The following is a 25,940-nucleotide window of genomic DNA, read 5'->3' as shown; positions in this document are numbered from 1 at the left end:
GACATATGGGGTCAGCTTTTCCCATGGGGGGCTGCTTGGAGGAAAGGAGATAGGGACTCAGCCCCCCAACAATGTGAGTGTTTGAGAGCATGATCTGAAGGGCCGAAGTGACTCAGACAGGCCCAGTTTCTGGAAGGGGCCCAGGCTGTGAGGACAAGCCGGTTGAGCCAGCGCCATGTGTCCCCAAGGGGCCTGTGCTCGGGAACAGATCTGGGCCTGCCTAAGAGGCCTGATGCTTCCTCTTCCTCCTGGGGCGTCCCGAGCAGGATCCCCCTTCTCTCCTTCATTCTTCCCCACCCCACCCAAAGTCCTCCTCTCCAGGAAAACTACCTGGCTGGAGAGATGGCTTTATTATAAAATTGAAAATAATATGAAAATGCTCTTTAGTTCTAGGTACAAAGCTAGCACATACTAAACCGTGAGAAACTGGGAAAAGGTCTTGAAAGCTGAAACAGACTCTGGCCTGGTGCCTGTGACTCGGTCTAGTGCCAAGGCAGGGGATGATGAGGCAGCAGCATAAACTGGGGGTTGCACAGGAAAGGGGGTGCCTACCCACCAGCCAATCAGTGGGTCCTGGCTCTGCTGCTCAGGGTCCACCAGAGCGAGACACTGAGCAGAAGCTACTCTGCCCAGGAACATGGGGTGATGAGGGTACAGAGCCCCCTGCATGGCTGCAGTGAGCTTTAGGGAGCAGCAAGAATGGAGTCGGGTGCCACTCCCAAAGGCCTTCGTCTCTTCCACACCCCCTTCCCAGAGGAGGCTGAGTGGCATAGGCCTGTGCTTAAGGCTGTAGTGTCGTGCTCGGAGGACTGCAGTGTCCTGGTCGTGGCCATCAAGGGCTCAGGCCTCCCCTTCCTCCTCGCTGCCCCCTACGCTGGCCTGTCTCACCACCTTCCGTGCCCGCCTGGCGCCCAGCCCTGTCTCCTGCTCCTGCCCCTCGAAGGCCCGGCTCCGGCTGGCTACCAGGGCAGCGTTGTTTAGGGCAACCACGGACTGGCGGGACATCCGGGCAGGCCACTGCCCCTTACGCTGTCTCCCTCCTCTACTGGCCTCGGAGAGTGCTGGGTTTCCATTCGGGGCCTCACCTGAAGAGAAAACCTGGGGGCGCAGGGACAGAAATCAGGACAGGGACAGGAATGGGGGGAGCTGCCAGGGGGACCCCAGGGAAGTGACTTCCACAACCCTCACCTGCTGCAGCCTCTTCATTTTGGTTTTTGGGCCACACCTGACAGTACTCTACTCTTGCTCCAGCTCTCCTGCAGCCTCCCTGTTGCCCTCCCAAATCTTCCCTGGCTCCCCTGTGGGCCCCCCCCCCCCCCGAAAAGCCTTTCCTTGATCCTTAACCCTTGACCCATTTGCATTGATGCAGTGGGTGCCACTGACCACACCTAGCCTTTAGGGGCACCCACACGCCCATCAACTACCCTCTTCCCTGCTGTTGCTTCCAGGAAGCCTCTGAAATAGTCCTGCCATCCCCCCTCAGGTCAGCAGTGAGTATCTGGCACTCGCCGAGGGAGGGGCCCTCATTCCCATACCGTGTTTTGTGGTCACCTGGCAGTGCCTTGGTGAATCCCTTGGTGGGATTCAGAGTCCTCATGGTGCCAGGCAGCACCTCCTGGCTGTGAGGTCTTTCAGTGGCTCCCTACATGGTATGATGTCCCAGGGAGCAGCGGCCCCTGCCCACCCAGAGGGAACTGCGCAGGCACCTCCTACCTCAGGCAGGTCCTCAGCCATGGGGGCATTGTCCAGCTCCCCGGGAGGCTCCAGCAGGCTGATGGACCTCATGACCCCTCGCAGGTTGATACGGGGCCGAGTCCCAGGCTCTTCTCGAGGGGCGTCCACTTCCTCCTCCGGCCGTGCCACCTCCATCTCCCCGCAGCTTCCAGATTCTGCCAGAAGAGGCGGCAACGGCGTAGAAACCACAGGTTCTAGGGGCTGCTCCGGGGAGCCCACGCTAACTTTCTGCTCCCAGACTTGACTCTGCCGGCTGTGGAGGGGTCCCGAGTCAGCAGGGAGGAACCAGCAGTGGCCCAACCCGCCCTTGGCTGCAAGTGCCCCGGTCGGTCCTTGCCTGGCAGTCAGGATGCCCTGGTAGGTCTGCAGCTGGCGCAGGAAGCCGGGGTTGGGGCGCGCAACGGGCCGTAGCTCCTGCACATGGCGCAGCGCCCGCTCCAGGCCCCAGCCATACTGCTTCATGGCATAGGCCATCACAGTGGCCGCTGAGCGGCTCACACCCATCTTGCAGTGTACCAGCACCCTCGTGCCCTGCGCTCTGGGAACAGGCAGGCAGGTGGGCAGGGGGCAAGGTCAGAGGGGGGCACCAGCCAGGGCAGCGAAGGGATCCCTGGGCCCCACCTGGCAGCCTCCACGAAGCGGTGTGTCTCCTTCCAGTGTGGAAGCAGCTGCGCCGACTCCTCGTCCCACAGACGCACGTTGTGGTAGGTGAAGCGCTCGGGGTAGAAATTGTCGATCTCTCGGGCCATGTTCAAGATGTGACTGACCCTGTGCAGAGTGGGAGCTTCCCTTGGGCTTTGTTCCCAGGGACTGTCGAGGGGAGTCCCCTTGACCCTCCGACCCCACCCTGCGTCCCGGGACCTCCTGATCTCGAAGGCAGGCAGGACAATAGGCCCCTGTGCTCAGCTAATCCTGGACAATGTGGCGTCCTAGGGCCAACAGGGCCCTGCGCCCCACCTGTTTCTCTGCAGCTCCTCCAGGTTGGCTGCGTTCCACTCGGAACCCTGTGGACACGGAGAAGGTCAGGGCAGGCCAACTGGCCACCCACCTGCCCACCCTCACCAGCTGCCCGGCTCACCAGGTAGAGGTGCGGGAAGATGAGTGAGGCCCGGTCCTGCTGGGCCATGAGCAGCAGCATCTGGTTGTCGATGAAGTCGCGGTACTGCTGTAGGGGACAGCCCAGACGCGACTCCAGGGCCTGGCGGATCTGCGGGCCCAGCACGAAGCTCTCAGGGGCATCCACCTAGCCCGGGCACCTGGGTGCCGTCCAGAGCAGGAGCTGAGCCAGGGAGAGGGCAGCGCTGTCCTGCAAGCACCTCAGGCCCCAGCCCCTTGCCTACCTCTTTGGAAGTGACGCTCTCCAGGTCACTGGATTCCAGCACTTCCCACAGCTCGGCCCGGATCTCCTGCTCCATCTGCTCCTGTTCCGAAGCCCTGAGAGGCGAGGCGAGCCCGTCAGCCAGGCCCCTCCACTCTCACGGCATGGCACCTTTCCCTCGCCCCACTGTCTCCCCCCCTCCGGTACTGACCCACCGGGCCCGGTGCTGGGAGGTCGCAGAGACTCCAGGTCAGCCATGGCCGCCCACTCGTTAAGGCAGTTCTGGTCAGAGTTGAGTCTGTCCTGGTAGTGGCTGGCCCAGCTCAGGGCACTGCCCCCTGGCACCAGCCCACTGCCTAGCGCCGCCTCACAGGCCTGGTGCAGCACCTGCAGCGTGGCCCTGAGGACAGAGGAGAAGCAGAGGGAAGGGTTGCACTGTGTTACCCGCCGACCCCTGGGAAAGAGCCAGCCTGGTGCCAGGGCCCTTACCACATGGTCTGGATGGAGATAGGCTTGAAGATCCGGCTCTGCCCGCCAGACGTCACGCTGAAGCCTCTGCAGGCATCACATGGCGATGGGACCCCAGCCCAGGCTCCAGACAGAGCCCCGGGGCCCTAGCCCCCCTCAGGAAGGACCTCCCAAATGTGGACATATCACTGGAGCTTCTTGAGAACCCCCTGCCCCCACCCCCTTGAGCTAGCCGGGTTGGGTGCAGGAATGAGCTCAGAGACAGAGAGGGCTGGCGACCACCCTGAGGGCTCCCAGCAAACCCGAGGCAGCAGAGCCAGCCCAGGGCCCCAGCCAGATCCCGCTGTTCCCCAGTGCCCTGACTCCCACCCCACTCTTACCCATCTCCATCCAGGTACACCTGGGTATCACTCCAGAGAGGTAAGACCAGGCCCAGGGTGCAGCTGAGGGAGCTGGCAGGGACGGGGGGAATGCCATTACCCCCTGCACCTTCCTGGGCCCCTCCGCCTTCCTTCCTTTACCTACCCTGGAGAAAGTGCACCCTAGCACCCCATCTCCTACCTGCCATGGGGGAAGTCTACTCCGAGGAGGAGCGTCTCATCTTGGCCTGGGACGTCTTGCGTGGAGACCACCAGCAGGTAGCGGATCCGGGGGGGCCGTGCCGCCTCCAGTTGGGCAGCCTGAGGGGGGGGCAGAGCCAGGCTAACAGATTCCAGGGCCCCAAGGACCCTGCTCCTACCCCAGGAACCCCTGACCCCCCTTGTATCCCCATTCCAGCTGCCAGCGCCAGCTTGGACTTGAACTAGGGCGTGGATTTCCTGTTCTCCAAATGCTGAGGGCCTTGTTCCTTGTTGGGGAGGTTGGGAAGGGGCCAGCGTTTTTACTGCCTCGGGAGGGGTCCTGGTGCCCCTTCCTGCCCCCTTTCCAGTTTCCCCCATTACCCAGGAAATACCAGGCATCCCCTCCCCACAGAGCCCCTCGCGGGAACCCCAGAGTCCTGTCCATCTGTATGGAGTTCCCGTGCAGGAACCTCAAGAAGGGTGAGAGTACTGTGCCAGGCCTTGCTGATCCTGAGGTCCAGGACACCCCCCAAAAAAACCCAGCCTGTTGGCTCCTCCCCAACCGGACCCTATGGGAGGGGCCTCACCAGTCTGATGTCGTCCTGCGGCCTGAGCAGCCCCACCATGAGCTGCAGGTGGTGGCTTTGCTCCTGCTTCTGGGCACTCTGGTCGCAGTGCCCAGAGTCCACCTGGTCCCCAGGGTCAGCCTGGTGCGTGAGGGGCTGCTCCTCGCCCCGGGGCTCCTCGGGAGACTCAGGGCCGGCCTCTGGGGCCTCCCCATCTCCATCATCGTCGTCCCCTCCATCGTGGTCATGCAGTCTCAGGACGGCCCCGCGGAGTACGGCGAAGCTCTGCCTGGCAGGGCAAGGGGCCATCGGGTGAGCGGAGCAGGTGCAACTAGCCTGGGGAGTTTGGGGCCTGGAAAAGTGCCTTTCTACCTAGTTCCTGAGGGTGTAGCCACGCCTTGGCCCTCCTGGACGGAGGGGGCAGGCCACCTGTGGAGCTGAAAAAGCAGTGGGGACCTCTGGTCTGAGTCAGGGTTCAGGAGAGGGGGCCAGTGCCCACCAGGCACTGATTCCAGGCCTTGCAACAGCGCCCACATTTTCTGGGGTTGTTGTGGCCAAGTGTGCCCAGGGGGCAGAGGCCAGTCCTGACGCCTGGACAGGAGCCGGTGCTCACCTGCGCTGGAGTCGGCTGGTCCTCCTGGCGGCCTGGCTCTGCGGAGAAAGAGCCCCCCAGGCACAGTGAGGAGGGAAGGGAGCAGGCTGCTGGGTGGGTGGGTGGGGAGCTGGCCACCCCGCTGCAGAGCGGAGCCGAGTAATCGAGCCGGGGACCCCCCCCAACCCGCACGGAGGTGCCACGACACCCGGGGCCCAGGCCCGGCCAGGCAGGGCGGCGGGGACGAGGGCGCGGCGACTGGCACCGGCACAGGACGTGTCCGGAGCGCAGCGTTGGCCCAGATTGGAGCCGGGCGGGGGCCGGGTGCTCAGAGCCGGCCCGGGGTCCCCGGAGACGCCCCTCCCCGGCCCCCGAGTGCCGCCCGGCTGCAACGGAGGCAGCAGCAGGGCTCCCGGGCCCCCCGGCGCGCGGCCAAGTGCGTGGGCAGCACCGCGCAAGGCCAGGCCGGACTCACCGGGGGCCCCACGGGCGAGCAGCGGCCGCTGGCCGGGGGCGAGCGGCTCACGGTGACCAGCGCCATGGGGCCAGGCTGGGCACCGGGCACGGCGCCCTCCCACCGCCCCACGGACCTGCGTGCCCGGAGAGCAGGAAGGAGCCAGGGGCGCCACCGGGGCCTGGCACGCCTCGGGACGGCCTTAAAGGGCCAGGCGCAAGTCCAGCCCGGCCCGCGGAGCCGGAGCCGCGCCGCCGCCCCGCCCCTCGCGGCTCCCGGTGGCCCCGCCCATGTGGGCGTGGCCAAGGAGAGGGGCGGGTCAGGATCCCGCCCGGGCAGGTCAGTCCCGGTTCTGGCCTTTGATGCCAAGTCCCGGGACTCGCCCTGCACGGCCCGCCCTGCCCTGCCCGGGCGCCTGCTTTGGCTTGGAGCTGCCTGGGGAGGCAGCTCGACGCAGGGAAGGCTGGGATGGGGTGTCTCTTAGGGGACACCCCCTTACACCTACAGTCCTTGCAGGTTGGTTTTGAATTCCTGTGGGGAATCAAAATTGCCCCCTTGACGGGGCCGGAGAAATAGCACGGAGGTTAAGGTGTTTGCCTTGCATGCAGGGATGAGGTTCGAATCCCGGCATCCCATAGGTTCCCCTGAGTCTGCCAGGAGTAATTTCCAAGCGTAGGGACAGGAGGAACCCCTGAACGCTGCCGGATGTGACCCAAAAACCAAAAAATGAAAAAACTGCTCCCATGACACCCGCAACAGGGAACTTCAGGGCCCCCAGGAAGGCGAGGGCAGGGCTGAGATCGGGCAGAGGGAGGTGACTTGTCCGAAGTCCCTCTCCTTGCCTGGAACATGCTGGTATGAGAGCAGGAACCCAGCCAGGCCTTCGGCACTGGAGAAACCTCCCTCCAGGGCAGAGTTTTGGGGGTGCAGTCCTTTCCCCCCCAGGAGAGGGGTCCAGGGAAAATCAGACCAGGTGGCAGGAGGGAACTGGGCCACCCCCTCAATGGCCCAGCGCCAGGGAAGTTGATCGAAAGGGCAAGCAAGCTGCCTGCTGTGACACTTTGCCCTCCCCAACAGGAGGAAACAACAGGGAATCACAGGCCAGATTCAAACCCAGAACTGAGGCGTCACCCAAGGGGGGCCCCACCCCCCATGGAGCAGACAGCCTGCCACTGAAGGGCTCTTTATTTCCACGGGGTCTCTACTGTAAGCCTGCCTGAGGCTCTGGGCTCCAGAGTTTATAAATAAATAAGTTACAAAAGCAGGTGGGGGCCGCTGCTTGGTGTTCAGTGCTCTGTGAGCGAAAGCCGAAGGATCCGCTGCAAGTCCTCTTCCTCCTGCTGCCCGCGCCGCTCCCGCTCCTCCTGCTCCCGGGAAGACAGCTCCAGGGCCAGGCGAAGCTGCTCTTCGAAGCTTGGGGGGTCTGGAGGCGGGGGTGTCCTCTGCGGGGAGCCGGGGGCCCTGGGCTCCGTGGACATCCGTAGGCTTTCCTGGAGGGCCCTTCGAGGTGGGATTGAGTGGGGAGAGAAGGGTGAGGGAGGCAGGACAAGCTTGGAGACAGGAGAAGAGGAAGTGCCCCTCTCCCAGCTGCCTTTATGTTTTGGGGGCCACACCTGGCGGTGCTCAGGGATTATTCTTGGCTCTGCACTCAGAAATCGCTCCTGGCAGGCTCGGAGGACCAAATGGGATGCCGGGGACCAAACTCAGGCCAGTCACGTGCAAGGCATACACACTATCCACTGTGCTATCACTCAGGCCCGATAATTAAATTATTTTGTTTGTTTTTTGTTTGGGTCACACCTGGTGGCGCTCAGGGGTGACTCCTGGCTCTGAGCTCAGAAATCGCTCCTGGCAGGCTCGGAGGACCATATGAGATGCCAGGAATTTGAACCCAGGTCTGTCCTCGATCAGCTGCATGCAAACAAATGCACTACCAATGTCTAATCTCTCTGGCCCCTGGCCCCCATAACTAAATTTTTGTTAAGTGAGGTAACAAAGAGTAATGTCTTTTTTGTTTTTGGGCTACACCCAGCAGCGCTCAGAGGTTCCTCTTAGCAGGCTTGGGGTGCCTTATGGGATGCAGGGGACTGAACCTGGGTCAGCCACGTGCAAGGCAACTGCCCCTCCCTGCCATGCCATCAGTCCTGCCCCCCAAGATGCCTTTCAAAGATCCTGGAAACAGCTCCCCCCTGGTTGGGGACAGAAGACAAAGGGGTGACAGGGTCTCACCGCTCCAGCTGCAGCTGCTCCTCATACACAGTGGGCTGGGGTGCAGGGTGGGTGCCCGGCCGGGTGTTAGTCAGCGCCTCCCATACTGTCACCTGTGCCAGGCAGAGTGCACAAGCAGGGCTGTGAGCTGGGCAGGCCCCATGACCGTGGGGATCAGGTGGGGCACCCCCCTCTCCTCCCCTGCGCCAGGCACACCTGCTCGGCCTCGGTGCCTGCGTCCAGTAGGCTCTGCTGAATAGCGAACTGCAGCAGGTCGTCGTCCTCGTCCCGCAGCGGCTCATTGCGCTCGGCACCCAGCACGCTGTAGCCCTCCGGCACCTCAAACACGGCGGGGTCCACCTCGCAGGGGAAGGGGCTCGCATGGCCTGGCAGAGAGCCCCATTCACACCTCGGCTCTGATCCTGACCTTGCCCGCCAGCCTGGGTGCACTCCTGCCCTCCCCGGGTACCTGTGAGCCCAGAGCTGGGCGCCGGAGTGCACACGGAGCTCAGTGGCTCATCGCAGCCACACAGGTTGCTGAAGGTGATACGGGCATTGAGCACGTGGAAAAGGGGGATCTCTGTAGGGAGGCAGCCACGCTTGAGTGCCACAGCACCCCCAGGCACCCCTGCAGTCGAAGGTCATCCTTCGCTAACAGGCAGGGCCTCCCCATACCTATCTTGACCGGGAAGCCGGGTGGGAGGCGCAGCGTGATGAAGTCCCGCAGCTTGGCGAAGTGTGCGTTGCTGATGGCCATGAGGTCAATGATGGGTGTCACCTGGTCCCCCAGGGACAGTGGGTGCTCCTCGCTCAACCACAGCGTGGCCTTGAACCTGCCCCAGCAAGCAGCGGGACATCAGGCCACCCCACCCCAGACACGTGTCTGGCACAACCGAGGGCAGATCTCAGCCTGCCCAATGACGGGGTAGGGTCATGCAGCAGACCCTGCAGGAGGTGTGGGGGACCCCTCCATCTCCCAGAAGGAGATGCTTCCTGGGTCACAAAACAGGCGTGAAGAGCTGGTCCCTTATAGACATATTCAACAGAGCACCAGCTAGGAGGCTAGCTCCACGTACACGCCAATTTTTCCATCCACACATCTCTCACCCATCTTTGCACACACACACACACACACACACACACACACACGCACAATTCATGCATACACCTAACATATAACTCTTTATCCATATATTCATTCATCATTCATATATCCGTAAATGTATCTATCATCCATATATTCATTCACTTACCAATTTATATAACCATCCATCCATCCATCCATCCATCCATCCATCCATCCATCCATCCATCCACCCGTCATTCCACCACCCACTCATCTACTCTCCCATCTGTCCCCTGGCCAAGTGAACAACCCTTAGGACACATGCTGAGTACAGGTGAGGCTGACCTGGCTCCTGCCCCGAAGGAGGAAAGATGGGAGGAAAGCTGGGAGCCCACGTGGGTCCCCATCCCGAGAAAGTGGCCCCGGCTCCTCTCGATGCTCACCTCTGCACTTTGCGGGACATCTCGATGGGGCGGCCGATATTGCGGGACTCCAGGCTGAAGTTGGGGTCGAAGTACTCATCCGGGGAAATGGCCGTGGGGTTGGTGGGGCTGGCTGCCTGCTGCACAGAGGCCTGGGGCACCCAGAAGGGGCTCAGCGCCTGGCCAGGGTCTGCCTGGGCATACCCCCTGCAACCCCCCAGTCCCGGCTCACCCCACTGTGGGAGGAATGTTGCTGGGCGATGCCGAGGAAGGACTGGAAGGGAGTCTTGCCCCCTAAGGAGAAGGATATGCTGGTGAGCATCTTTGGGGGCTGTTCCTATGGCCGGTTCCACCCACCCCCAGCTTATGCCAGACATGCTGCCCCCACCCTAGGGTGTGAGTGGGCTGCAGGCAGGCGCACCTGGGTTTACCTTTGCTCTTCGACTTGTCTTGGTCAGAGAGGTGCTCCGTGCGTGTGCGTGTCACCAGCTCCACGTTGGTGGCACTGTAGACCTGGGGGCAGGGACGAGAGAGGCTCCCAAGCTGAGAAAGGGGACAAGGGTGCCCCCCAGTGGAGAAGGCAGGCATAGACCAGCAGGGGAACTGGCTGGGCAAAAGGCTGGGTCCATGGGGGCCCTGGAGTGAAGACTCCTGCTGAGGGTGGGGGGAGGGGTCTTTAGGCCCCACTGACTGTATCTGGGAGGGGAGTGTCCCCATGGAGAAGGAGCAGTGGGCCCCCGACTTTGTGTCCCCTTCCCCCAGCCTCCACCACTGGGCTCTCCTGCCTTGGCCTCGTAGCCACTGACTGTCTCCATCTTCTCTGACCGCCATCCCCAGATACCACATTTGTTCCTGAAAAAGACAAAAGGGGCCAGAAATGATCCCTGAGCACAGAGACAAGAGTAGGCCCTGATCACTGATGGACATTCCCCGTCTCCCCATCCCAAAGTCCTTAACTACTGTGCTAGAGAGAAAGCACAGCAGTAGGGCGTGTGCCTTGCATACAGCCGACCCAGGACAGACCTGGGTTCCATCCCTGATATCATATGGTCCCCTGAGCCTGCCAGGAGCGATTTCTGAGCACAGAGCCAGGAATCACCCCTGAGTGCCACTGGGTGTGACCCAACACCCCGCCCCCCCCGCAATAATTATAACTATTTGAGTGATGTTACAAAGCATTTACTGTTGAGACACGGCCTGGAACAAGCTTTTAGGGTAGGCGGGAAAGGAGAGGCCAGATGGGGACCACCAAGCGTGGTGCTCAGGGACCCTTAGGGACTGTCTCTCGGCTCACAGACACTGGACATTTCCACATGTCAAGGGTCAAAGTGTCAGAATGTCCGATTCTGCGGCAATTACCAGAAATTTCACTACTCCGCTTCTAATCACGAAGCGCCAAGCATACAGAGCTCAAGAAAACAGGGCACTTGTAATGTGGCCATGCCAGCCTGGGAGCTTCAGAAGCTGCCAAAACAATGTGGCATGACAGCTAGAAGGGCTGCGCCCTCTGTAGGATGGAGCCCAGCCTGTAGTACCCATGCCACGTACTTAGTGGTATCTAACCAATGTGGGTTAGATACCAACGGGGACCATATGGGATGCTGGGATTCGAACCACCATTCTTCTGCATGAAAGGCAAACACTTTACCTTTACCTCCATGCTATCTCTCTGGCCCCACCAGTGTGGTTTTGTACTGTTTTGTTTTTGAATAACATCTTGTTGCTCAGTTACTCTTGGCTCTAAGCTCAGGTATTACTACTGGCAGACTTGGGGGACCCTATGGGATGCTGGGATTCGAACCATGGTTCTTCTGCATGCAAGGCAAACATCCTACCTCCGTGTCATCTCTCCAGCCCCTCCCCAATGTGTTTTAATTAGGTATCAAAGTAGCTTTAGGAGCTGCCTAAGGCTAACAAAACCAATCAATTAGCAACAAATAACTTGGTAAACCTTTAAATAATGACTTATCAACCCTACTACAAGATATAGTTTTCACAAATTTTCTTTTCTTTTTTTTTTTTTCTTTTTTTGGTTTTTGGGTCACACCCGGCGGTGCTCAGGGATTACGCCTGGCTGTCTGCTCAGAAGTAGCTCCTGGCAGGCACGGGGACCATATGGGACACCGGGATTCGAACCAACCACCTTTGGTCCGTATCGGCTGCTTGCAAGGCAAACGCCGCTGTGCTATCTCTCCGGGCCCTCACAAATTTTCTTGTGCTGTAGTTTTTCTTTAATGACTTCCTTCCCACTTAGAAGTAAATAGAAAGTAAATTATTTTGTAACTGCCAAGGGATCAGGCTGGGATGTGTGTGTGGGATTCCAGGGACAATGTTGGAGGAAATATTGTTGGAGGGATTGGTCTTGGGATATAAAATGGCAGAAATAAATGTAGTATGAGCAACTAAGTGAACCAGGGTGTTTAAATAAAGTACTAATGGAAAAAACACATGCTAGCAACATTCACAGAATGTTCCTGAGTATACCAGAACATTCTGCAGGACACAGGACAGATCTTACACTGGATCATTACAGAACAAGACAAAGACAACGTTCAGAAATCATAAGGAAATTCTCCAACAGACTGAAACTAGTACAAGGAGTAGGGCGTGTAGGGTGGTTCAATCCCCGGGTGTCCCATATGGTTCCCCGAGAAATGGCAGGGGCAGTTCCTGTATGCTGGGTTAGGAGTAATCCCTGAGCACTGCAAGGTGTGACCCAAAATTAAACAAAAAAAGTCTAGAAAACACAGATATGTGGAAAGTAGCTAGTGGATTAAATAAGTCAAAGGGAGGTTGGGGCTACAGCGGTAACAAGCAGTAGGGTGTTGGCCTTGCATGCAGTTTACCCGGGATGGGGCAGGTTTAATCCCTGGCATCCCATAGGGTCCCCAGAGCCTGCCAGGAGTGATTTCTGAGCGTAGAGCCAGGAGTAACCCCTGAACGCTGCTGGGTGTGGCCAAAAACCAAACAAATCAAAGGCTTAAGGGTGGGATCCTAGTGATAGGACAGCAGGGAGGGCGCCTGCCTTGCATCCGATATGGTCCCCGAGTCTTGTCAGGCGTGATCCCTGAATACACAGCCAAGAGTAACCCCTGAGTGCTGCCAGCTGTGGCCCCAAACAAAAACAGACAAAAATAGAGCCAGAGAGGTAGCATGGAGGTAGGGTGTTTGCCTTGCATGCAGGATGATGGTTCAAATCCTGGCATCCCATATGGTTCCCTGAGTCTGCCAGGAGTGATTTCTGAGCGTAGAGCGAGGAGTGCTGCCGAGTGTGATCCCAAAACAAAAAAACAAACAAACAAAACAGACAAAAATATATAGAACATGGGCCCGGAGAGATAGCACAGTGGCGTTTGCCTTGCAAGCAGCCGATCCAGGACCAAAGGTGGTTGGTTCAAATCCCGGTGTCCCATATGGTCCCCCGTGCCTGCCAGGAGCTATTTCTGAGCAGACAACCAGGAGTAACCTCTGAGCACTGGATGTGACCTAAAATATATATATAACATAAGAGAGAAAACATCTCAAACCAAAAGCTGGTTTCTTGTAGGAAGGGGGAGGCGTGGAGAATTGACAATATTAACACACCTGTAGGCAAAATGGCGAAGACAAAAGAAGATTCAGACTTTCTAGAATCAGAAGCTAAAATGGGGTCAAGGCTATTGACATCACCGAAATGAAAAGGATTAGACAGGAAGACAAAGAACAACTGTGTAGAAACAGATGAGCTCACTGGGATGGGCCGGAGAGACCAGAGAGACCAGCTCAGAGAAACAACCTCCCAGGCCTGGGCCCTGGGCCCCAGGCACGCAGCACGCGGCACAAAAGGCTGTGAAAACCAAAAAGAAGAAAAGGGGAGATAGTACCTGCCTGCCCCATACACACAAAATTAAAAAGAAGCAGAAATCCAAGGAAAAATGGGAACAGATTGGTAAAAAGGGTAGTAACTGGGGGCTAGAGAGATAGCATGGAGGTAAGGCATTTGCCTTTCATGCAGAAGGTCATCGGTTCAAATCCCAGAGTCCCATATGGTCCCCTGAGCCTGCCAGGAGCAATTTCTGAGCATGGAGCCAGGAATAACCCCTGAGCACTGCCAGGTGTGATCCAAAAAACAAAAAAACAAACAAAAAGGGTAGCAACTGAAGAAGCAACTTCAAAAAGACCCACCTGGGCTGGAGAGACAGTACCATGAGGAGGCCATTGCCTTGCACATGGCAGACAGGGTTCGATCCCCAGTAACCCATATGGTTCCCCAAATCTACCAGGAATGACTCCTGAGAGCAGAGCCAGGAGCAAGATCTGAGCACTGCCTGTGTAACCCCCTGAACAAAACCAAAGACCTACAAAGAAAACCTTAGGCCCAGATGTTTTACCAACGGATCCTGACAAATATTTAAAGAATGAATAGCAATGAATCCCCAGCTCTTGCAAAAGACACACAAGAAAGTAACACAGGCCCTAACTGACAAGGAGAAGGAGGCATGGCTCAGGTGCTAACAGCAAAGACATCACAAGAACAATAATTTTACTTATATTCTTGAATATATGTATATTTGTATATATAATTATATATTATATACATGTAAGGGGCTACAGCTGGCTGTGTGCTAAGGAATCACTCTTGCAGGTTTTTTTTTTTTTTTTTGGTTTTTGGGCCACACCTGGCGTTGCTCAGGGGTTACTCCTGGCTGTCTGCTCAGAAATAGCTCCTGGCAGGCACGGGGGACCATATGGGACACCGGGATTCGAACCAACCACCTTTGGTCCTGGATCGGCTGCTTGCAAGGCAAACGCCGCTGTGCTATCTCTCCAGGACACTCCTGCAGGTTTAAGGAGACTATTTGTAGTCCAGGGATTGAACCTGGGTCAGTTGTAAGGCAATTGCCCTACCCGTTGTATTATCTCGCCAGCCTATGACCAATATGTCTTATAAATACAGACACAAGTTCCTCAGTAAAAGAAAAAGATGGGGCCAGAGAGATAGCATGGAGGTAAGGCATTTGCCTTGCATGCAGAAGGATGGTAGTTTGAATCCTGGCATTGCATATGGTCCCTGTGCCTGCCAGGAGCTATTTCTGAGCATAGAGCCAGGAGTGGCCCCTGAGTGCTGCCGAGTGTGACCCAAGCAACCAAAAATAAAATAAAATAAAATAAAATAAAATAAAATAAAATAAAATAAAATAAAAAGATGACTGGCATAGTAACATTTAAAAATTAGGGGCTCGAGATAGGACAGCAGTCAAAGTGTGCCTTGCACACAGCTAACCTGATGATCCCGGGCACCTCATAAGCTGCCCCAAGCTTGCCAGGAGTGTTTTCCTGAGTGCAGAATCAGAAGGAACCCCTGAGTGTAGCCCCCAAAACAAAGAAACAAACACAAAATAATATCCCATGACCAAGCCAACTTTCTCCCAGAAATACAAGATTGGTTCAATATGATAATTAGTTGACAGAGGAAAGCTCGAGACTGAAATTCAGGTATGTGATCCTACTGCACCACAGGAAAAACAAACAAACAAAAAACAACAAAAAACAAAAAACCAAAACTCCAACAATTCAGACCCTTTCAGGACCAAAACAGTCAAATTAGGAATAGAAGCGAAGTTTCTCAACCGGGCCCAGGACAGCCTCAGCTAGCATCAGACTTCACGGTGTAAGATGAATACTTCCCCCTAGGACAGCTAAACAACAAAAATGTCTCTTAACAAGCTCATTCGGTATGAGGTATGAGAGATTCTACCGGAGATTACTGGAACAATGAGGCAACAAAAAGAAAAGGCATCTAGCTTGTAAAGGAAGGAGAATAAAGTCTGTTTATGGCTTACATGCCAGTTCTAGACAGCAAAAGATCTGGCTGGGTGACAGCTCCAGGAGCTAAGGAGTAGGTTTGTATGTGGGCTATATTCAGACCCTGGCACTGCAGGGAGTGGCCCCATGAACTGGAGTAGTCCTGAGCACTGGCAGGTCTCAGAAAACCAAGCAAAAAAAAAAAAAAAAAAAAAATCAAGGATTCCCCTAAAAAAAGAACTATTAGAATGAAATATCTTCAGCAAACTTGCTGAAATCAATATATGAAAATTCAACTGGGCCACAGAGCTTCTTTGCTTGTCTAGCATGTGACTGAGCCAGGTTTGATGCCCGGCACTGCATCTGGTGGCCCAAATGTCATAGAATTTCCCCGAACAGCACCCCTGCACAACCAGGTATGGCTCCAAATGCAAAACAAACAAAATAGCAAATTTTAATTGAGGGGCTGGAGGGATAGTGCAGGTAGCTGACCCAGGTTTGATCCCCGGTATCCCATATGGTCCCCTGAGTACTGTGAGGAGTGATTCCCGAGTATAGACTCAGGAGTAAGCCCTGAGCACCACTGGGTGTAGCCTCTCTAAAATTATGCTTTTGAATCTGTATAAACATTTTTAATATTCTCTTGAATTTTTATCATTTACAATGTAGAATTAAAATATATAATTAAGAACATTTCATAAGGGGCCGGAGAGATAGCATGGAGCATAGGGCGTTTGCCTTTCATGTAGAAGGTCATTGGTTCAAATCCCGGTGTCCCATATGGTCCCCCGAGCCTGCCAGGAGCGTTTTCTGAGCATAGAGCCAGGAGTTACCCCTGAGCGATGCCGGGTGTGACCCAAAAACCAAAAAAAAAAGAAAAAAAGAACATTTCATTAGTAAAACATCAAAAAGAATATAGAGCCAGGAGTGATCCTGAACATTGCTGGGTAGAGCCCAAAATCCAAAGAGAAAGAGAGAGAGATAAGCATGTGCCTAGCATGTGGACAGCCAAGGTTTGATCAAGGGCATCCTATGTGGTCACCTGGACCCTACCAGGAGTGATCCTTGAGCACTGAGCCAGGAGTAAACCCCCGAGCCTTAAAACAAAAGAAACTGCCTTAAAAAAAAGTGTAAAACAGATATGCTCTGAAAAACACCATCATCACTGAAATTAAAGATCTGAACAGATGAGGGGCCGGAGCAATAGCACAGCAGTAGGGCATTTGCCTTGTATGTGGCTGACCCAGATGGACCTGGGTTCAATCCCTGGCATCCCATATAGTCCCCTGAGCCAGGAGCAATTTCTTTTTTTTTTTTTTTTTTTTTTGGTTTTTGGGTCACACTACTCCTGGCCCTATGCTCAGAAATCGCTTCTGGCAGGCTCGGGGGACCATATGGGATGCCGGGATTCAAACCACCATCTGGGGGACCATAGGGGCCGGGATTTGAACCATGTCCTTCTGCGTCTAAGGCAAACACCTTACCACTGGCCCCTCCCGGAGTGATTTCTGAGCACACAGCCAGAAATAACTCTTGAGTGCTACCAGGTGTGACCCAAAAAACAAAAAATAAATAAAGAAATAGCTCCTGGCTTGGGGGATCATATGGGATGCCGGGGGATCGAACCGTGGTCCGTTCTAGGTTAACGCGTGCAAGACAAAAGCCCTACCGCTGTGCCACGGCACTGGCCTCTACCCAGGAGCAATTTCTGAGCACATAGCCAGGAGTAACCTGAGTGTTACTAGGTGTGACGCAAAAACAAACAAAAAAGACCAGAACAGAATAGTGCATGAGTCGTTTGTCCAAACATTTACCACCTAGGTGGCAAACACCGCCCAGTGATCTAGACTCCCAGGCATGGTCTCTGAGCCCTCCTAAACTTCTTTGCTGAAAGTGCCCAAGGAAGTTGGAATCCATATGAAACCACAAGAGATGCTGAACATCCCCCCAAATTCCAAGTAGAACAACAAAGACTCACAAGTTCTAATATCAACATGTTCCACGCAGCAATAGTGGGGAGGACAGTTCAGACAGGCAGATCTAAGGATCTGGCTCAGAGTGTGGATGTGAACCCGCCTGTCAGTGGGCGAGTAACTGAATAACTGGGGGCTCCTCAGGGAAAAACACCAGCTCTGCAGCATCCTCCCCTGCTGAGACACTTTACTCACTCCTCAGGGTGAACTGTAAGCAGTGGTCTTTGGAAGGAAAATTGGCCTGACACTTGATGACTTTGGATTGGTGTAATGGTGCTAAAAGCTGGATCCAGGACCAGAGAAACAGAAAAGAAGACACGGTGCTTGCCTTGCACGAGAAAGAGCTGAGTTTGATCTTTGACACCCTATCTGGTCCCCCAAATTTTGCCAGAAGTGATCCCTTTTGTTTTTGGTCACACCCGGCGGCGCTCAGAAGTCACTCTTGGCAGGCTTGGAAGACCATATGGGATATCGGGATTTGAATCGGGGTCTATTCTGTGCTGGCTGCATACAAGGCAAATGCCTTACCGCTATGCTATTGCTTGGGCCCCCAGCAGTGATCCTTGAGCAGAGCCAGGAGTAAGACCTGAGTCCTAAAGATAAAAATGAACAACAACAAAAAGAAAATTAAAAAAGGGGCCAGAGTGGTGGCACTAGAGGTAAGGCATCTGCCTTGCAAGTGCTAGCCTAGGACAGACTGTGGTTAGATCCTCTGGCGTCCCACATGGTCCCCCCAAACCAGGAGCGATTTCTGAGCGTATAGCCAGGAGTAACTCCTGAGCGTCACCAGGTGTGGCCCAAAAATCAAAACCAAAAAAAAGAAAGAAAAGGATAAAGGGGCCCAGAATAGAAGAAAATACTTGCAAACCCTATATTTGGTTTTGTTTGGGGGTGCTCAGGGGTTACTTCTGGCTCTATGACCAAGGATCACTCCTAGCAGGCTCAGGGGACCATATGGAATGAAGGGGATCAAACCCAGAACTGTCCTGGGTCAGCAGCATGCAAGGCAAACACTCAACATCTATGCTATCACTCTGGCCCAAAACCCTTATTTTTTTTTTTTTTTTTTTTTGGTTTTTGGGCCACACCTTGTGCTCAGGGGTTACTCCTGGCTGTCTGCTCAGAAATAGCTCCTGGCAGGCACGGGGGACCATATGGGACACCGGAATTCGAACCAACCACCTTTGGTCCTGGATCGGCTGGCTGCTTGCAAGGCAAACGCCGCTGTGCTATCTCTCCGGGCCCCAAAACCCATATTTTTAAAGGCAGAGGATGTGACTAGATGAATGGTCAAGCAGCAGAAGGGAAGATGCTCGACATCATCAGTCCCAAGGACAACAAAAACCAAACCACAAGAGGTTCCGCTTGGCACCTGCCAGGATGTTCATGCAAAAACGAAGGAATGGGGACCAGAAAGATAGCACAGTGGTAGGTTTTTTGTTGTTTTGGTTTTTTTTGGCCACACCCAGTGATGCTCAGGGGTTACTCCTGATTATGCCCTCAGAAATCTCTCCTGGCTTGGGAGAACCATATGGCCACTGGGGAATTGAACCATGGTCCTTCCTAGGTCAGTGCGTGCATGGCAAACGCCCTACAGCTTGCGCCACCGCTCGGGCCCCAAGATAGCAAAGCAGTAGGGTGTTTACCTTGCACAAGGCTGACCCAGGACCAACAGTGGTCTGGTTCCTGGAATCCCATATGGTCCCCCAGGCCTGCCAGGGACCCCTGAGGGTCGCCAGGTGTGACCCAAAAAAACAAAAACAAACAAAAATACCTAAGGAATGAGACACTCGGATTCAGGGTGAGAAGCTGCACCCCATGATCTCTTGCCACGGATGGGAGCTCACCAAGGCTCCAGACTGGTCCCTGCCCCCACCAAGCAGTACTGGGAATGAACTTGTCACGCAACAGAAGCACCCCAATGTCCCTCAATAGTGACAAGAGCCACTCAGACCAGTCCGCAACCACCCTGATTAACCCTGGAATTTAGTGAGCAAAATTGGGCTCCGTTCCCAGGGTGAAGCCGTAGGATAGGGGGCTCCAAAAGAACAGAAAGTTCTGGACAAGGCCGAGAATGATAGTACAGTAGCTAGGGTGTTTGCCTTGCACATGGCTGACCCTGGACTGACCCAGGTTTGATCCCTGGTATCCCATATGGTCCCCTGAGCTGCCAGGAGTGATTTCCATTTATTTTTATTTTTATTTTTTGGGCCACACCCATTTGATGCTCAGGGGTTACTCCTGGCTATGCGCTCAGAAATCGCCCCTGGCTTGGGGGGACCATATGGGACACTGGGGGATCGAACTGCGGTCCATCCTACACTAGTGCTTGCAAGGCAGACACCTTACCTCTAGTGCCACCTCTCTGGTCCCAGGAGTGATTTCTTTTTTGTGTGAGGTTTTTGGGTCACACCCGGCAGTGCTCAGGGGTTATTCCTGGCTCCATGCTCAGAAATTGCTCCTGGCAGGCACGGGGGACCATATGGGATGCTGGAACTGATGACCTTCTGCATTAAAGGCAAACACCTTACCTCCATGCTATCTCTCCGGCCCCCCCAGGAGTGATTTCTAAGGACAGAGACAGGAGTAAGCCCTGAGCGCCACAGGGTGTAGGCCAAAAACCAAAATAAAACAAGTTCTGGAGCTGCCTAGGCGAGCTCTTTTGGGGGAAGTATTCTTTTGGGGGTGAGAAGGGACAAGTTTCTCATTGAGGTGATGAACATATTCTCATGGGCCGTGACAGCTTTGAGAGGCCGGATGGGCTAATGATAGATACCCTGAGAAAAGGGTCGGAGGGACAAGGCCAAGCCTCCACTGCACCTCACCCTTGAGAGTCCCACGGGGGCGCTTATGAGCCCCTGAACTGGAGCCTAAACTCTTTTTTGTTTTTTGTTTTTTTTTTTGGGCCACACCCGTTTGATGCTCAGGGGTTACTCCTGGCTAGCACTTGCAAGGCAGACACCTTACCTCACAGGCCCCGAGCCTAAACTCTTGTTATTTTTCTTTTTTTTGTTTTTGTTTTTGTTTTTGGGCCACACCCAGTGGTGCTCAGGGGTTACTCCTGGCTGTCTGCTCAGAAATAGCTCCTGGTAGGCACGGGGGACCATATGGGACACCAAGATTCAAACCAACCACCTTTGGTCCTGGATCGGCTGCTTGCAAGGCAAACGCCGCTGTGCTCTCTCTCCGGGCCCCAATTTTTCTTTTCTTTTTTTTTTTAGGCCACACCTGGTGATGCTCAGAGGTTACTCCTGGTTCTGCACTCAGGGGTCATTCCTGGTGGTGCTCAGAGGCCCCTATGGGATGCCAGGGGTCGAACCCGGGTTTGCAAGGCAAATGCCCTTCCCGCTGTGCTAGTGGTTGGGCCCCAGCCAAACCCTTGTCTTATGAACAAACTCATGAGGCCAGGAGGTCCAGGAACTTCCCCCAGGAGCAGTTCACAGGAAGAGGACACAGCACAGCCACCCACCATGAGCTTCCCAATCTGAGTCCCCCCATTAAGGGGCAGGCCAGAAGCAGCAGCCACTGACCTCTCGAAGGCCACGTTGCGGGTGTCCAGGTGGGTGGACACGATGGGTGACGTCAGGCGGCTGGCCACATGCTCGGCGCTGGGTCTCATTGCAGCCAGCAGCGCCTCGGGCTCATGCAGCGCCAGGGACAGCTGCTCCGTGTGCACTACCTGCTGGTCGTGGTCCACCTCCATCACCAGGGCGCCCTCCTCTGTGGGACAGGGCAGGGGCGACAGTGGGTGCCAGGCCCGTCGGGGGTGGAGGGTGTCCTGCATCGGGAAGTAGAAGGGGTATGCCCCCCCACTGGCTCACCTTGGCCTCTGAAGATGAAACTCCTGCGGCCACGCTGCCAGGTCATGTGCTCGAAGCCCAGCAGGGTGGTGTCCACCCGCAGGCTCTCACCCCGCTTCCACACCCGGTACACGTCGCTCGGGCACATCTTGGACACCAGGGGCACTGCAGGAAGTGGAGGTCACAGGGGTCCCCGCTCCCGAGGGGCCCTGGCCCAGGTCTTGGGGAGTCGGGGTGCACCCCACTCACCCCAGCTGGTAAATTCCCACTTCATCTCCACGTAGAAATCGGGAGCCTGAGGGAGGGCAGAAAGGCCTGTCAGCGCCCGGCTAGGCATGGAGAGGGAGCAGCAGGTTTGGGGAGCCGCTAGCAAGACCCCCTCAAGAGTCCCCTTTGGTAGAGGACATGGCCCAGCTCTGCCTCAGCCTCAGACAAGGGGAGCCCTGCTGAGGTGTCGGGGATCAGGGAGGCAGAGGGGGAGACGTGGTGGTGTCATTCTCAACGACCAGTAGTAGCCTGAGCCGGGGGTAGGGGGTGATCGTGTCCTTCTGGGCGCTGAGGTCATCTCTAAAGGGGTGCATGTCCCCCACGATCACCCTCCCGGCCTCCCCCAGTGCCGAGGACTGCGGGATGCTGCCCCTCCGGGAGCAGAGGGGGCTCCCCAAAGCAGCCCGTCTCTGAGCCGGGCCAGGGCACAGCGGGGGGCTCCGGGGTGCTGTACCTGGCGGAGCTTGCTGAGCAGCTCGGGGATGCCGGACAGCCTCTGCGTGGCCCGCTGGTAGTCCCGGTGCTGCAGCACCAGCTGCACCATCTCGGGGTCCCCGGTGCTCACGGCCTCCTGCAGGACTGGGTGCCCGCGCGGCTGAGGGTCTGGGCCGGGCCGGGCCGGGCCGGGCTGGGCTGGGGGCTGCCGGGCCCGGGCCGCGCCGCCTCCCTCCGTCCCTCCGTCCCTCCCTGCGTCCCTGCGTCCCCCCCTCGCGGTACCTGCCCAGCCCTGGCGGCTCTCGCGGTCCACGTTGGCGCGGTGGCGGAGCAGGACGCGCACCGACTCCAGGTTGCCCAGCGACACGGCCAGCTCCAGGGGCGTGCGGCCGCGCGGGTCCTCCTGCTCCACGTCGTGCTGCGGGGAGGGCGGGTGAGGCCGGGGGCGGCGGCGGGCGGGCGGGCGGGCGGCGGGCGCGGGGCCTGGGCCGGGCCGCGGCCTCTCACCTGGCGGCTGTGCAGCGCGGCGTCCAGCTCGCGGTGCCGGTTCGCCCAGACCAGCCGGTGCAGCGGGAAGGTGGGGCCCGGGCCGGCCATGCTGGGCCTCAGCGCCGCATCCCGCGCGGGACGGCGGCGCAGCGGGGTCGGCCCGGCCCCCTCGGCCCCTCGCCTCGCCTCGCCGCGCCCCGCCCGGCTCCCGCGCCGCGACCCCCGCGCGCAGCCCCGCGGCTCCCACGGCTGCCGCAGCGACGGCGGCGGCGGCGCATGCGGGCTGGGGCGGGACGTCGGAGGGGCGGGGCTTGGGGAGAGGCGGGGCTCGGCTGGGCGGGGCTCGGCAGCGGGAGGAAGTGGTGGGACTCTGGGGCGGGGCTTCGTGGGGGAGGCGGGGGTTCTCGGCGGGGCGGGGCCTTGGAATAGGGCGGGACTGAATGACTTGAGAGGGCGGGGCTGAATGGCTTGAGCGGGCGGGGCCACGGGGTGGGTGGGGCTTGGCGAAGGGAAGGGGCGGGGCTACGGGGTCGGGGCTTCGAGTCTAGGCGGAGCTACGTGGAGAGAGGTGGAGCCACGCGTGCGGCGGGGGTGCGTGAGGGAAGGATGGGGCGGGGCTTAACAACGGGTTGGAGCTTTGAGTCTGGGCGGGGTTTCGTGGAGAGGCGGGGCTACTCGGGGCGGAGCTTCGCGACTGGGCGGGGACGTGGAATGGGGCGGGACGGAGTGGCCTGGGCGGGGCTACGAGGAGAGGCGGGGCTTCCGGGCGCGCGCCCCCAACCACCTCCCGCCACCATGGCAACCGCGGCCGGGTCCGTGCGCGCGCCGATGCCGTCATGGCAACCCCGAGCTCCGGGGGGCGAGGCCGGGCACAGCCTTCAGTCCTCCCGCACGGCCGCACGGCCGGACCGGGGGCTGGGCGCGCTCCTCGCTTTCTCCCTCTGCGTCCGTCCTGCAGGGGGAGCCGCAAGCCTGGCCAACCTCCCGGCTAGCACCGGAGAGGAAGTCGGGGGTCCCGGGGCGGGGCCTGCGCGGGCTGCGCGTGCGCATGCGCGGTGCTGCCGCCCAGCCCCAGGCCCCTCCAGCCTCCCGGGCCCCGAGCAGGACTCTGAGCCGGACCCTCCGCGCCACCTCAGAGCCGGCAGCCCTGTGCGGACGGGGCCCGGCACACCTCCCCGCCAGGGTGGGTCCCGGGGCTGGGCCCGCTGATGCCCCGCGAGCGGCCTTTGCAGAAGCTGCTTTTGGCTGCCAGAGAGGAAGGAAAGTTGCGAAATCTGGGCCGGCCCCTCCACTCGCCAGGAACTGGGGTGCAGGCCTTGTCCTGACGTCTTGTCCTGAGCCTGCGTCTTCGGTGGCGAGAGAACCCAGGCACAGCCTGCCCACCGGCCTGGCCTCCCTTGGGCACGATGGCTAGTTAGATGGAGTCTCAGGGAGGGGGGCACTGAACGCGGCTTCCACCTTGTCCTCTCGTAGTTAGAGAGATTGGGGGGCCACTGCCGCCTCTCAGTCTCCAGTGATTGGACTTTGAAAGTGTCGACTGCCCTAAAGGCAAACTCAGGCCCTCAAACCTGCCAGGCATGTGCCCTCACCCAGGGTATTTTTTGGGGGAGTGCTTTGCTTTCAAGCAGAGCTTTGGAGGAAGCAGTTGGGGCAAAGCTTGAGGTGACCACTGCCAGTGATCACATAGGCCATACCATGAGGTGCTCAGGGTAGTGTGGCCGAGTTCTGGGCACCGTCTGAGGTAGCATGACTCAAAAATCTATTGGCTGGGCCCAGAGAGATAGCATGGAGGTAGGGCGTTTGCCTTGCATGCATAAGGTCAGTGGTTCGAATACCAGCATCCCATAGGGTCCCCCATGCCTGCCAGGAGCGATTTCTGAGCATAGAGCCAGGAGGAACCCCTGAGCGCTGCCGGCTGTGACCCAAACAACAAAAACCCAATTGGCTGGGCCAAGGCTAAAGCACAGTGGGGAGTGCGTTAGTTAGCCTTGCCTGCGGCTGACCTGGGTTTGATCCCCAGCATCTCAGAGGGTCCCCTGAGCCCGCCAGGAGTGATTTCTGAGAACAGAGCCTGGATTTACCCCTCAGCACCAGAGTTGGTTCTCAAGGCAAGTGCTTACCCTCACACCTCCAGACTTAAACACAGGACTCCTACACATCCAGCTGGTACTCTAGACCTTTGCACCACTTTTGTCTGCTCTTCCAAGCCCTTAATAAATCCCTTCATTTTGGTTTTTTTTTTGGGGGGGGGGGTCACACCTGGCAGTGCTCAGGGGTTACTCCTGGCTCTGCACTCAGAAATCACTCCTGGCAGGCACGGGGGACCATATGGGAAGCAGGAATTTGAACCTTCTGTCCTGTATTGGCTGCATGCAAGGCAAATGCCCTACAGTTGAGCTATCTCTTCTGCCCCCTTTTTTTTTTTTTTTTTGGTTTTTGGGCCACACCCTGTGACACTCAGGGGTTACTCCTGGCTATGCGCTCAGAAGTTGCTCCTGGCTTCTTGGGGGACCATATGGGACGCCGGGGGATGGAACCGCGGTCCGTCCTAGGCAGGCACCTTACCTCCAGCGCCACCGCCCGGCCCTCTTCTGCCCCTTTGATAACTTCCTTATCCCACCAACAACTTCAGCCCTACCCAGCACCCTGACCACCGCAAACCTCCTCTAGCCCTGCATTTTCCGGGTACAGAATTAGTCCTACCATCACCCAGGATCGCTGACTCTCCTGATGATGGTCCTGCTACCTATTCTCTACTCCCCACCCCGCAGTGCCATTTCTCCAGACAGTTCGTGGCCTCCTGCCCCTGCATGTACTGTGGACCAGCTGAGTGGCTCCTACCTGCATGTTTGGTCCTCCTTCCCACCCTCAATGGACCCTCCCTGCCCAACTCCTCTGTCACTTCCTCCATCCAGGCCACTTGGCCTCTGCCCAGGACCTCCTGGTCCCCCAATCAGACTTGGCTTTGGGCCCCAGCTCTGCCCACCACGGAGTATGATGAAGTATGTGGAGACCTTTCTACGCTTGAGGACTGGAGACGTTGGGACCCTCCAGGTCCCTTATTGGGGGCAGCATAGTGAGGCCGGATGCCCACTAAGGGGCCAGGTGCTGGTTAGGGCCAAGTGAGACCCCAAGCACTGAAACCAGCCACTGCCCGCAGCCCTGGGTCCCCAGACATAAGAATCAGACACGCCGAGGAGTCAGGCACCATTTTTTATAAAAAACGCAGAGTCTCAGGTTTCACTCTTTAAAATCACATTCAAAATCGGCAAGGAAACGCCCCGGGGGTCAGGCGCCAACCCAGCCCCAGGGGTTGAGGGCAACAGCACACGGCAGCGTGACTGGCACAAGGGGGCATGCGGCGGCGGGGCGGGGTGCGGGCAGGACGGGTTGGTGGCTGTGGTCACTGCCTGTCCCCCCCTTGTGGTGGCCCAGCCTGATACCCAGACTTCACTGGCCCCAGGGCCCAGCCCGCCCTCCCAGCCGAGCCCACCCACCCTCTTAGACCAGGGAACGGCTGGGACCTGGGTAATTCCTGCACAAGGAGCCCATGTCCTGCCGGGGTCCTGGAGCAGGGGGGTCCTGCACCCCTCCACCTCCTCGAGGGCCTGGCTAGGAGGAGGCACCACCGTGGGGAAATTCACAGCGACTCCCACTTTGCGGCCTTCCTGGGCCCACAGCTGGGTGCGGCGGCTCCTCCCCCAGGAAGGCAGCGGGAGCAGGTGATGGGGTCGGGGCTGAGGGCGGAGGGTGGCTGGTGGGTGGCAGTAGGAGCCAAGGCAAGCGGGCCCCTCCCGGGGAGGC

The 25,940-nt window shown here is 57.6% G+C and overlaps 2 protein-coding genes across 2 annotated transcripts; both read right to left on the bottom strand.

The window, feature by feature from the left end:
• Window positions 1-335: 335 nt before the first annotated feature.
• SSH3 (slingshot protein phosphatase 3) lies at window positions 336-5,810 on the bottom strand. Its single transcript, XM_049781171.1, has 14 exons — window positions 5,714-5,810; window positions 5,260-5,297; window positions 4,668-4,935; window positions 4,082-4,200; window positions 3,901-3,972; window positions 3,542-3,607; window positions 3,264-3,452; window positions 3,075-3,168; window positions 2,813-2,941; window positions 2,692-2,738; window positions 2,356-2,502; window positions 2,072-2,272; window positions 1,714-1,987; window positions 336-1,098 (listed from the first exon to the last, which is right to left on the bottom strand). The coding sequence occupies exons 1-14, from the start codon at window positions 5,777-5,779 to the stop codon at window positions 841-843; spliced, it is 1,968 nt and encodes a 655-aa protein (XP_049637128.1). The 5' UTR covers window positions 5,780-5,810; the 3' UTR covers window positions 336-840.
• Window positions 5,811-6,859: 1,049 nt separating this feature from the next.
• Window positions 6,860-22,384, bottom strand: ANKRD13D (ankyrin repeat domain 13D). The gene is made up of 15 exons (XM_049780205.1): window positions 22,155-22,384; window positions 21,930-22,065; window positions 21,667-21,791; window positions 21,195-21,240; window positions 20,967-21,110; window positions 20,676-20,865; window positions 10,174-10,240; window positions 9,820-9,901; window positions 9,621-9,682; window positions 9,410-9,540; window positions 8,576-8,733; window positions 8,370-8,480; window positions 8,117-8,286; window positions 7,922-8,013; window positions 6,860-7,192 (listed from the first exon to the last, which is right to left on the bottom strand). The coding sequence occupies exons 1-15, from the start codon at window positions 22,242-22,244 to the stop codon at window positions 6,979-6,981; spliced, it is 1,818 nt and encodes a 605-aa protein (XP_049636162.1). The 5' UTR covers window positions 22,245-22,384; the 3' UTR covers window positions 6,860-6,978.
• Between the last annotated feature and the right edge of the window lie 3,556 nt (window positions 22,385-25,940).

The sequence above is a fragment of the Suncus etruscus genome, chromosome 9 (assembly GCF_024139225.1).
Source record: "Suncus etruscus isolate mSunEtr1 chromosome 9, mSunEtr1.pri.cur, whole genome shotgun sequence".
Taxonomy (NCBI): Eukaryota; Metazoa; Chordata; class Mammalia; order Eulipotyphla; family Soricidae; genus Suncus; species Suncus etruscus.
The sequence above is the reverse complement of the archived record's forward strand: the minus strand, read 5'-3'. Positions and strand labels throughout refer to the sequence as shown.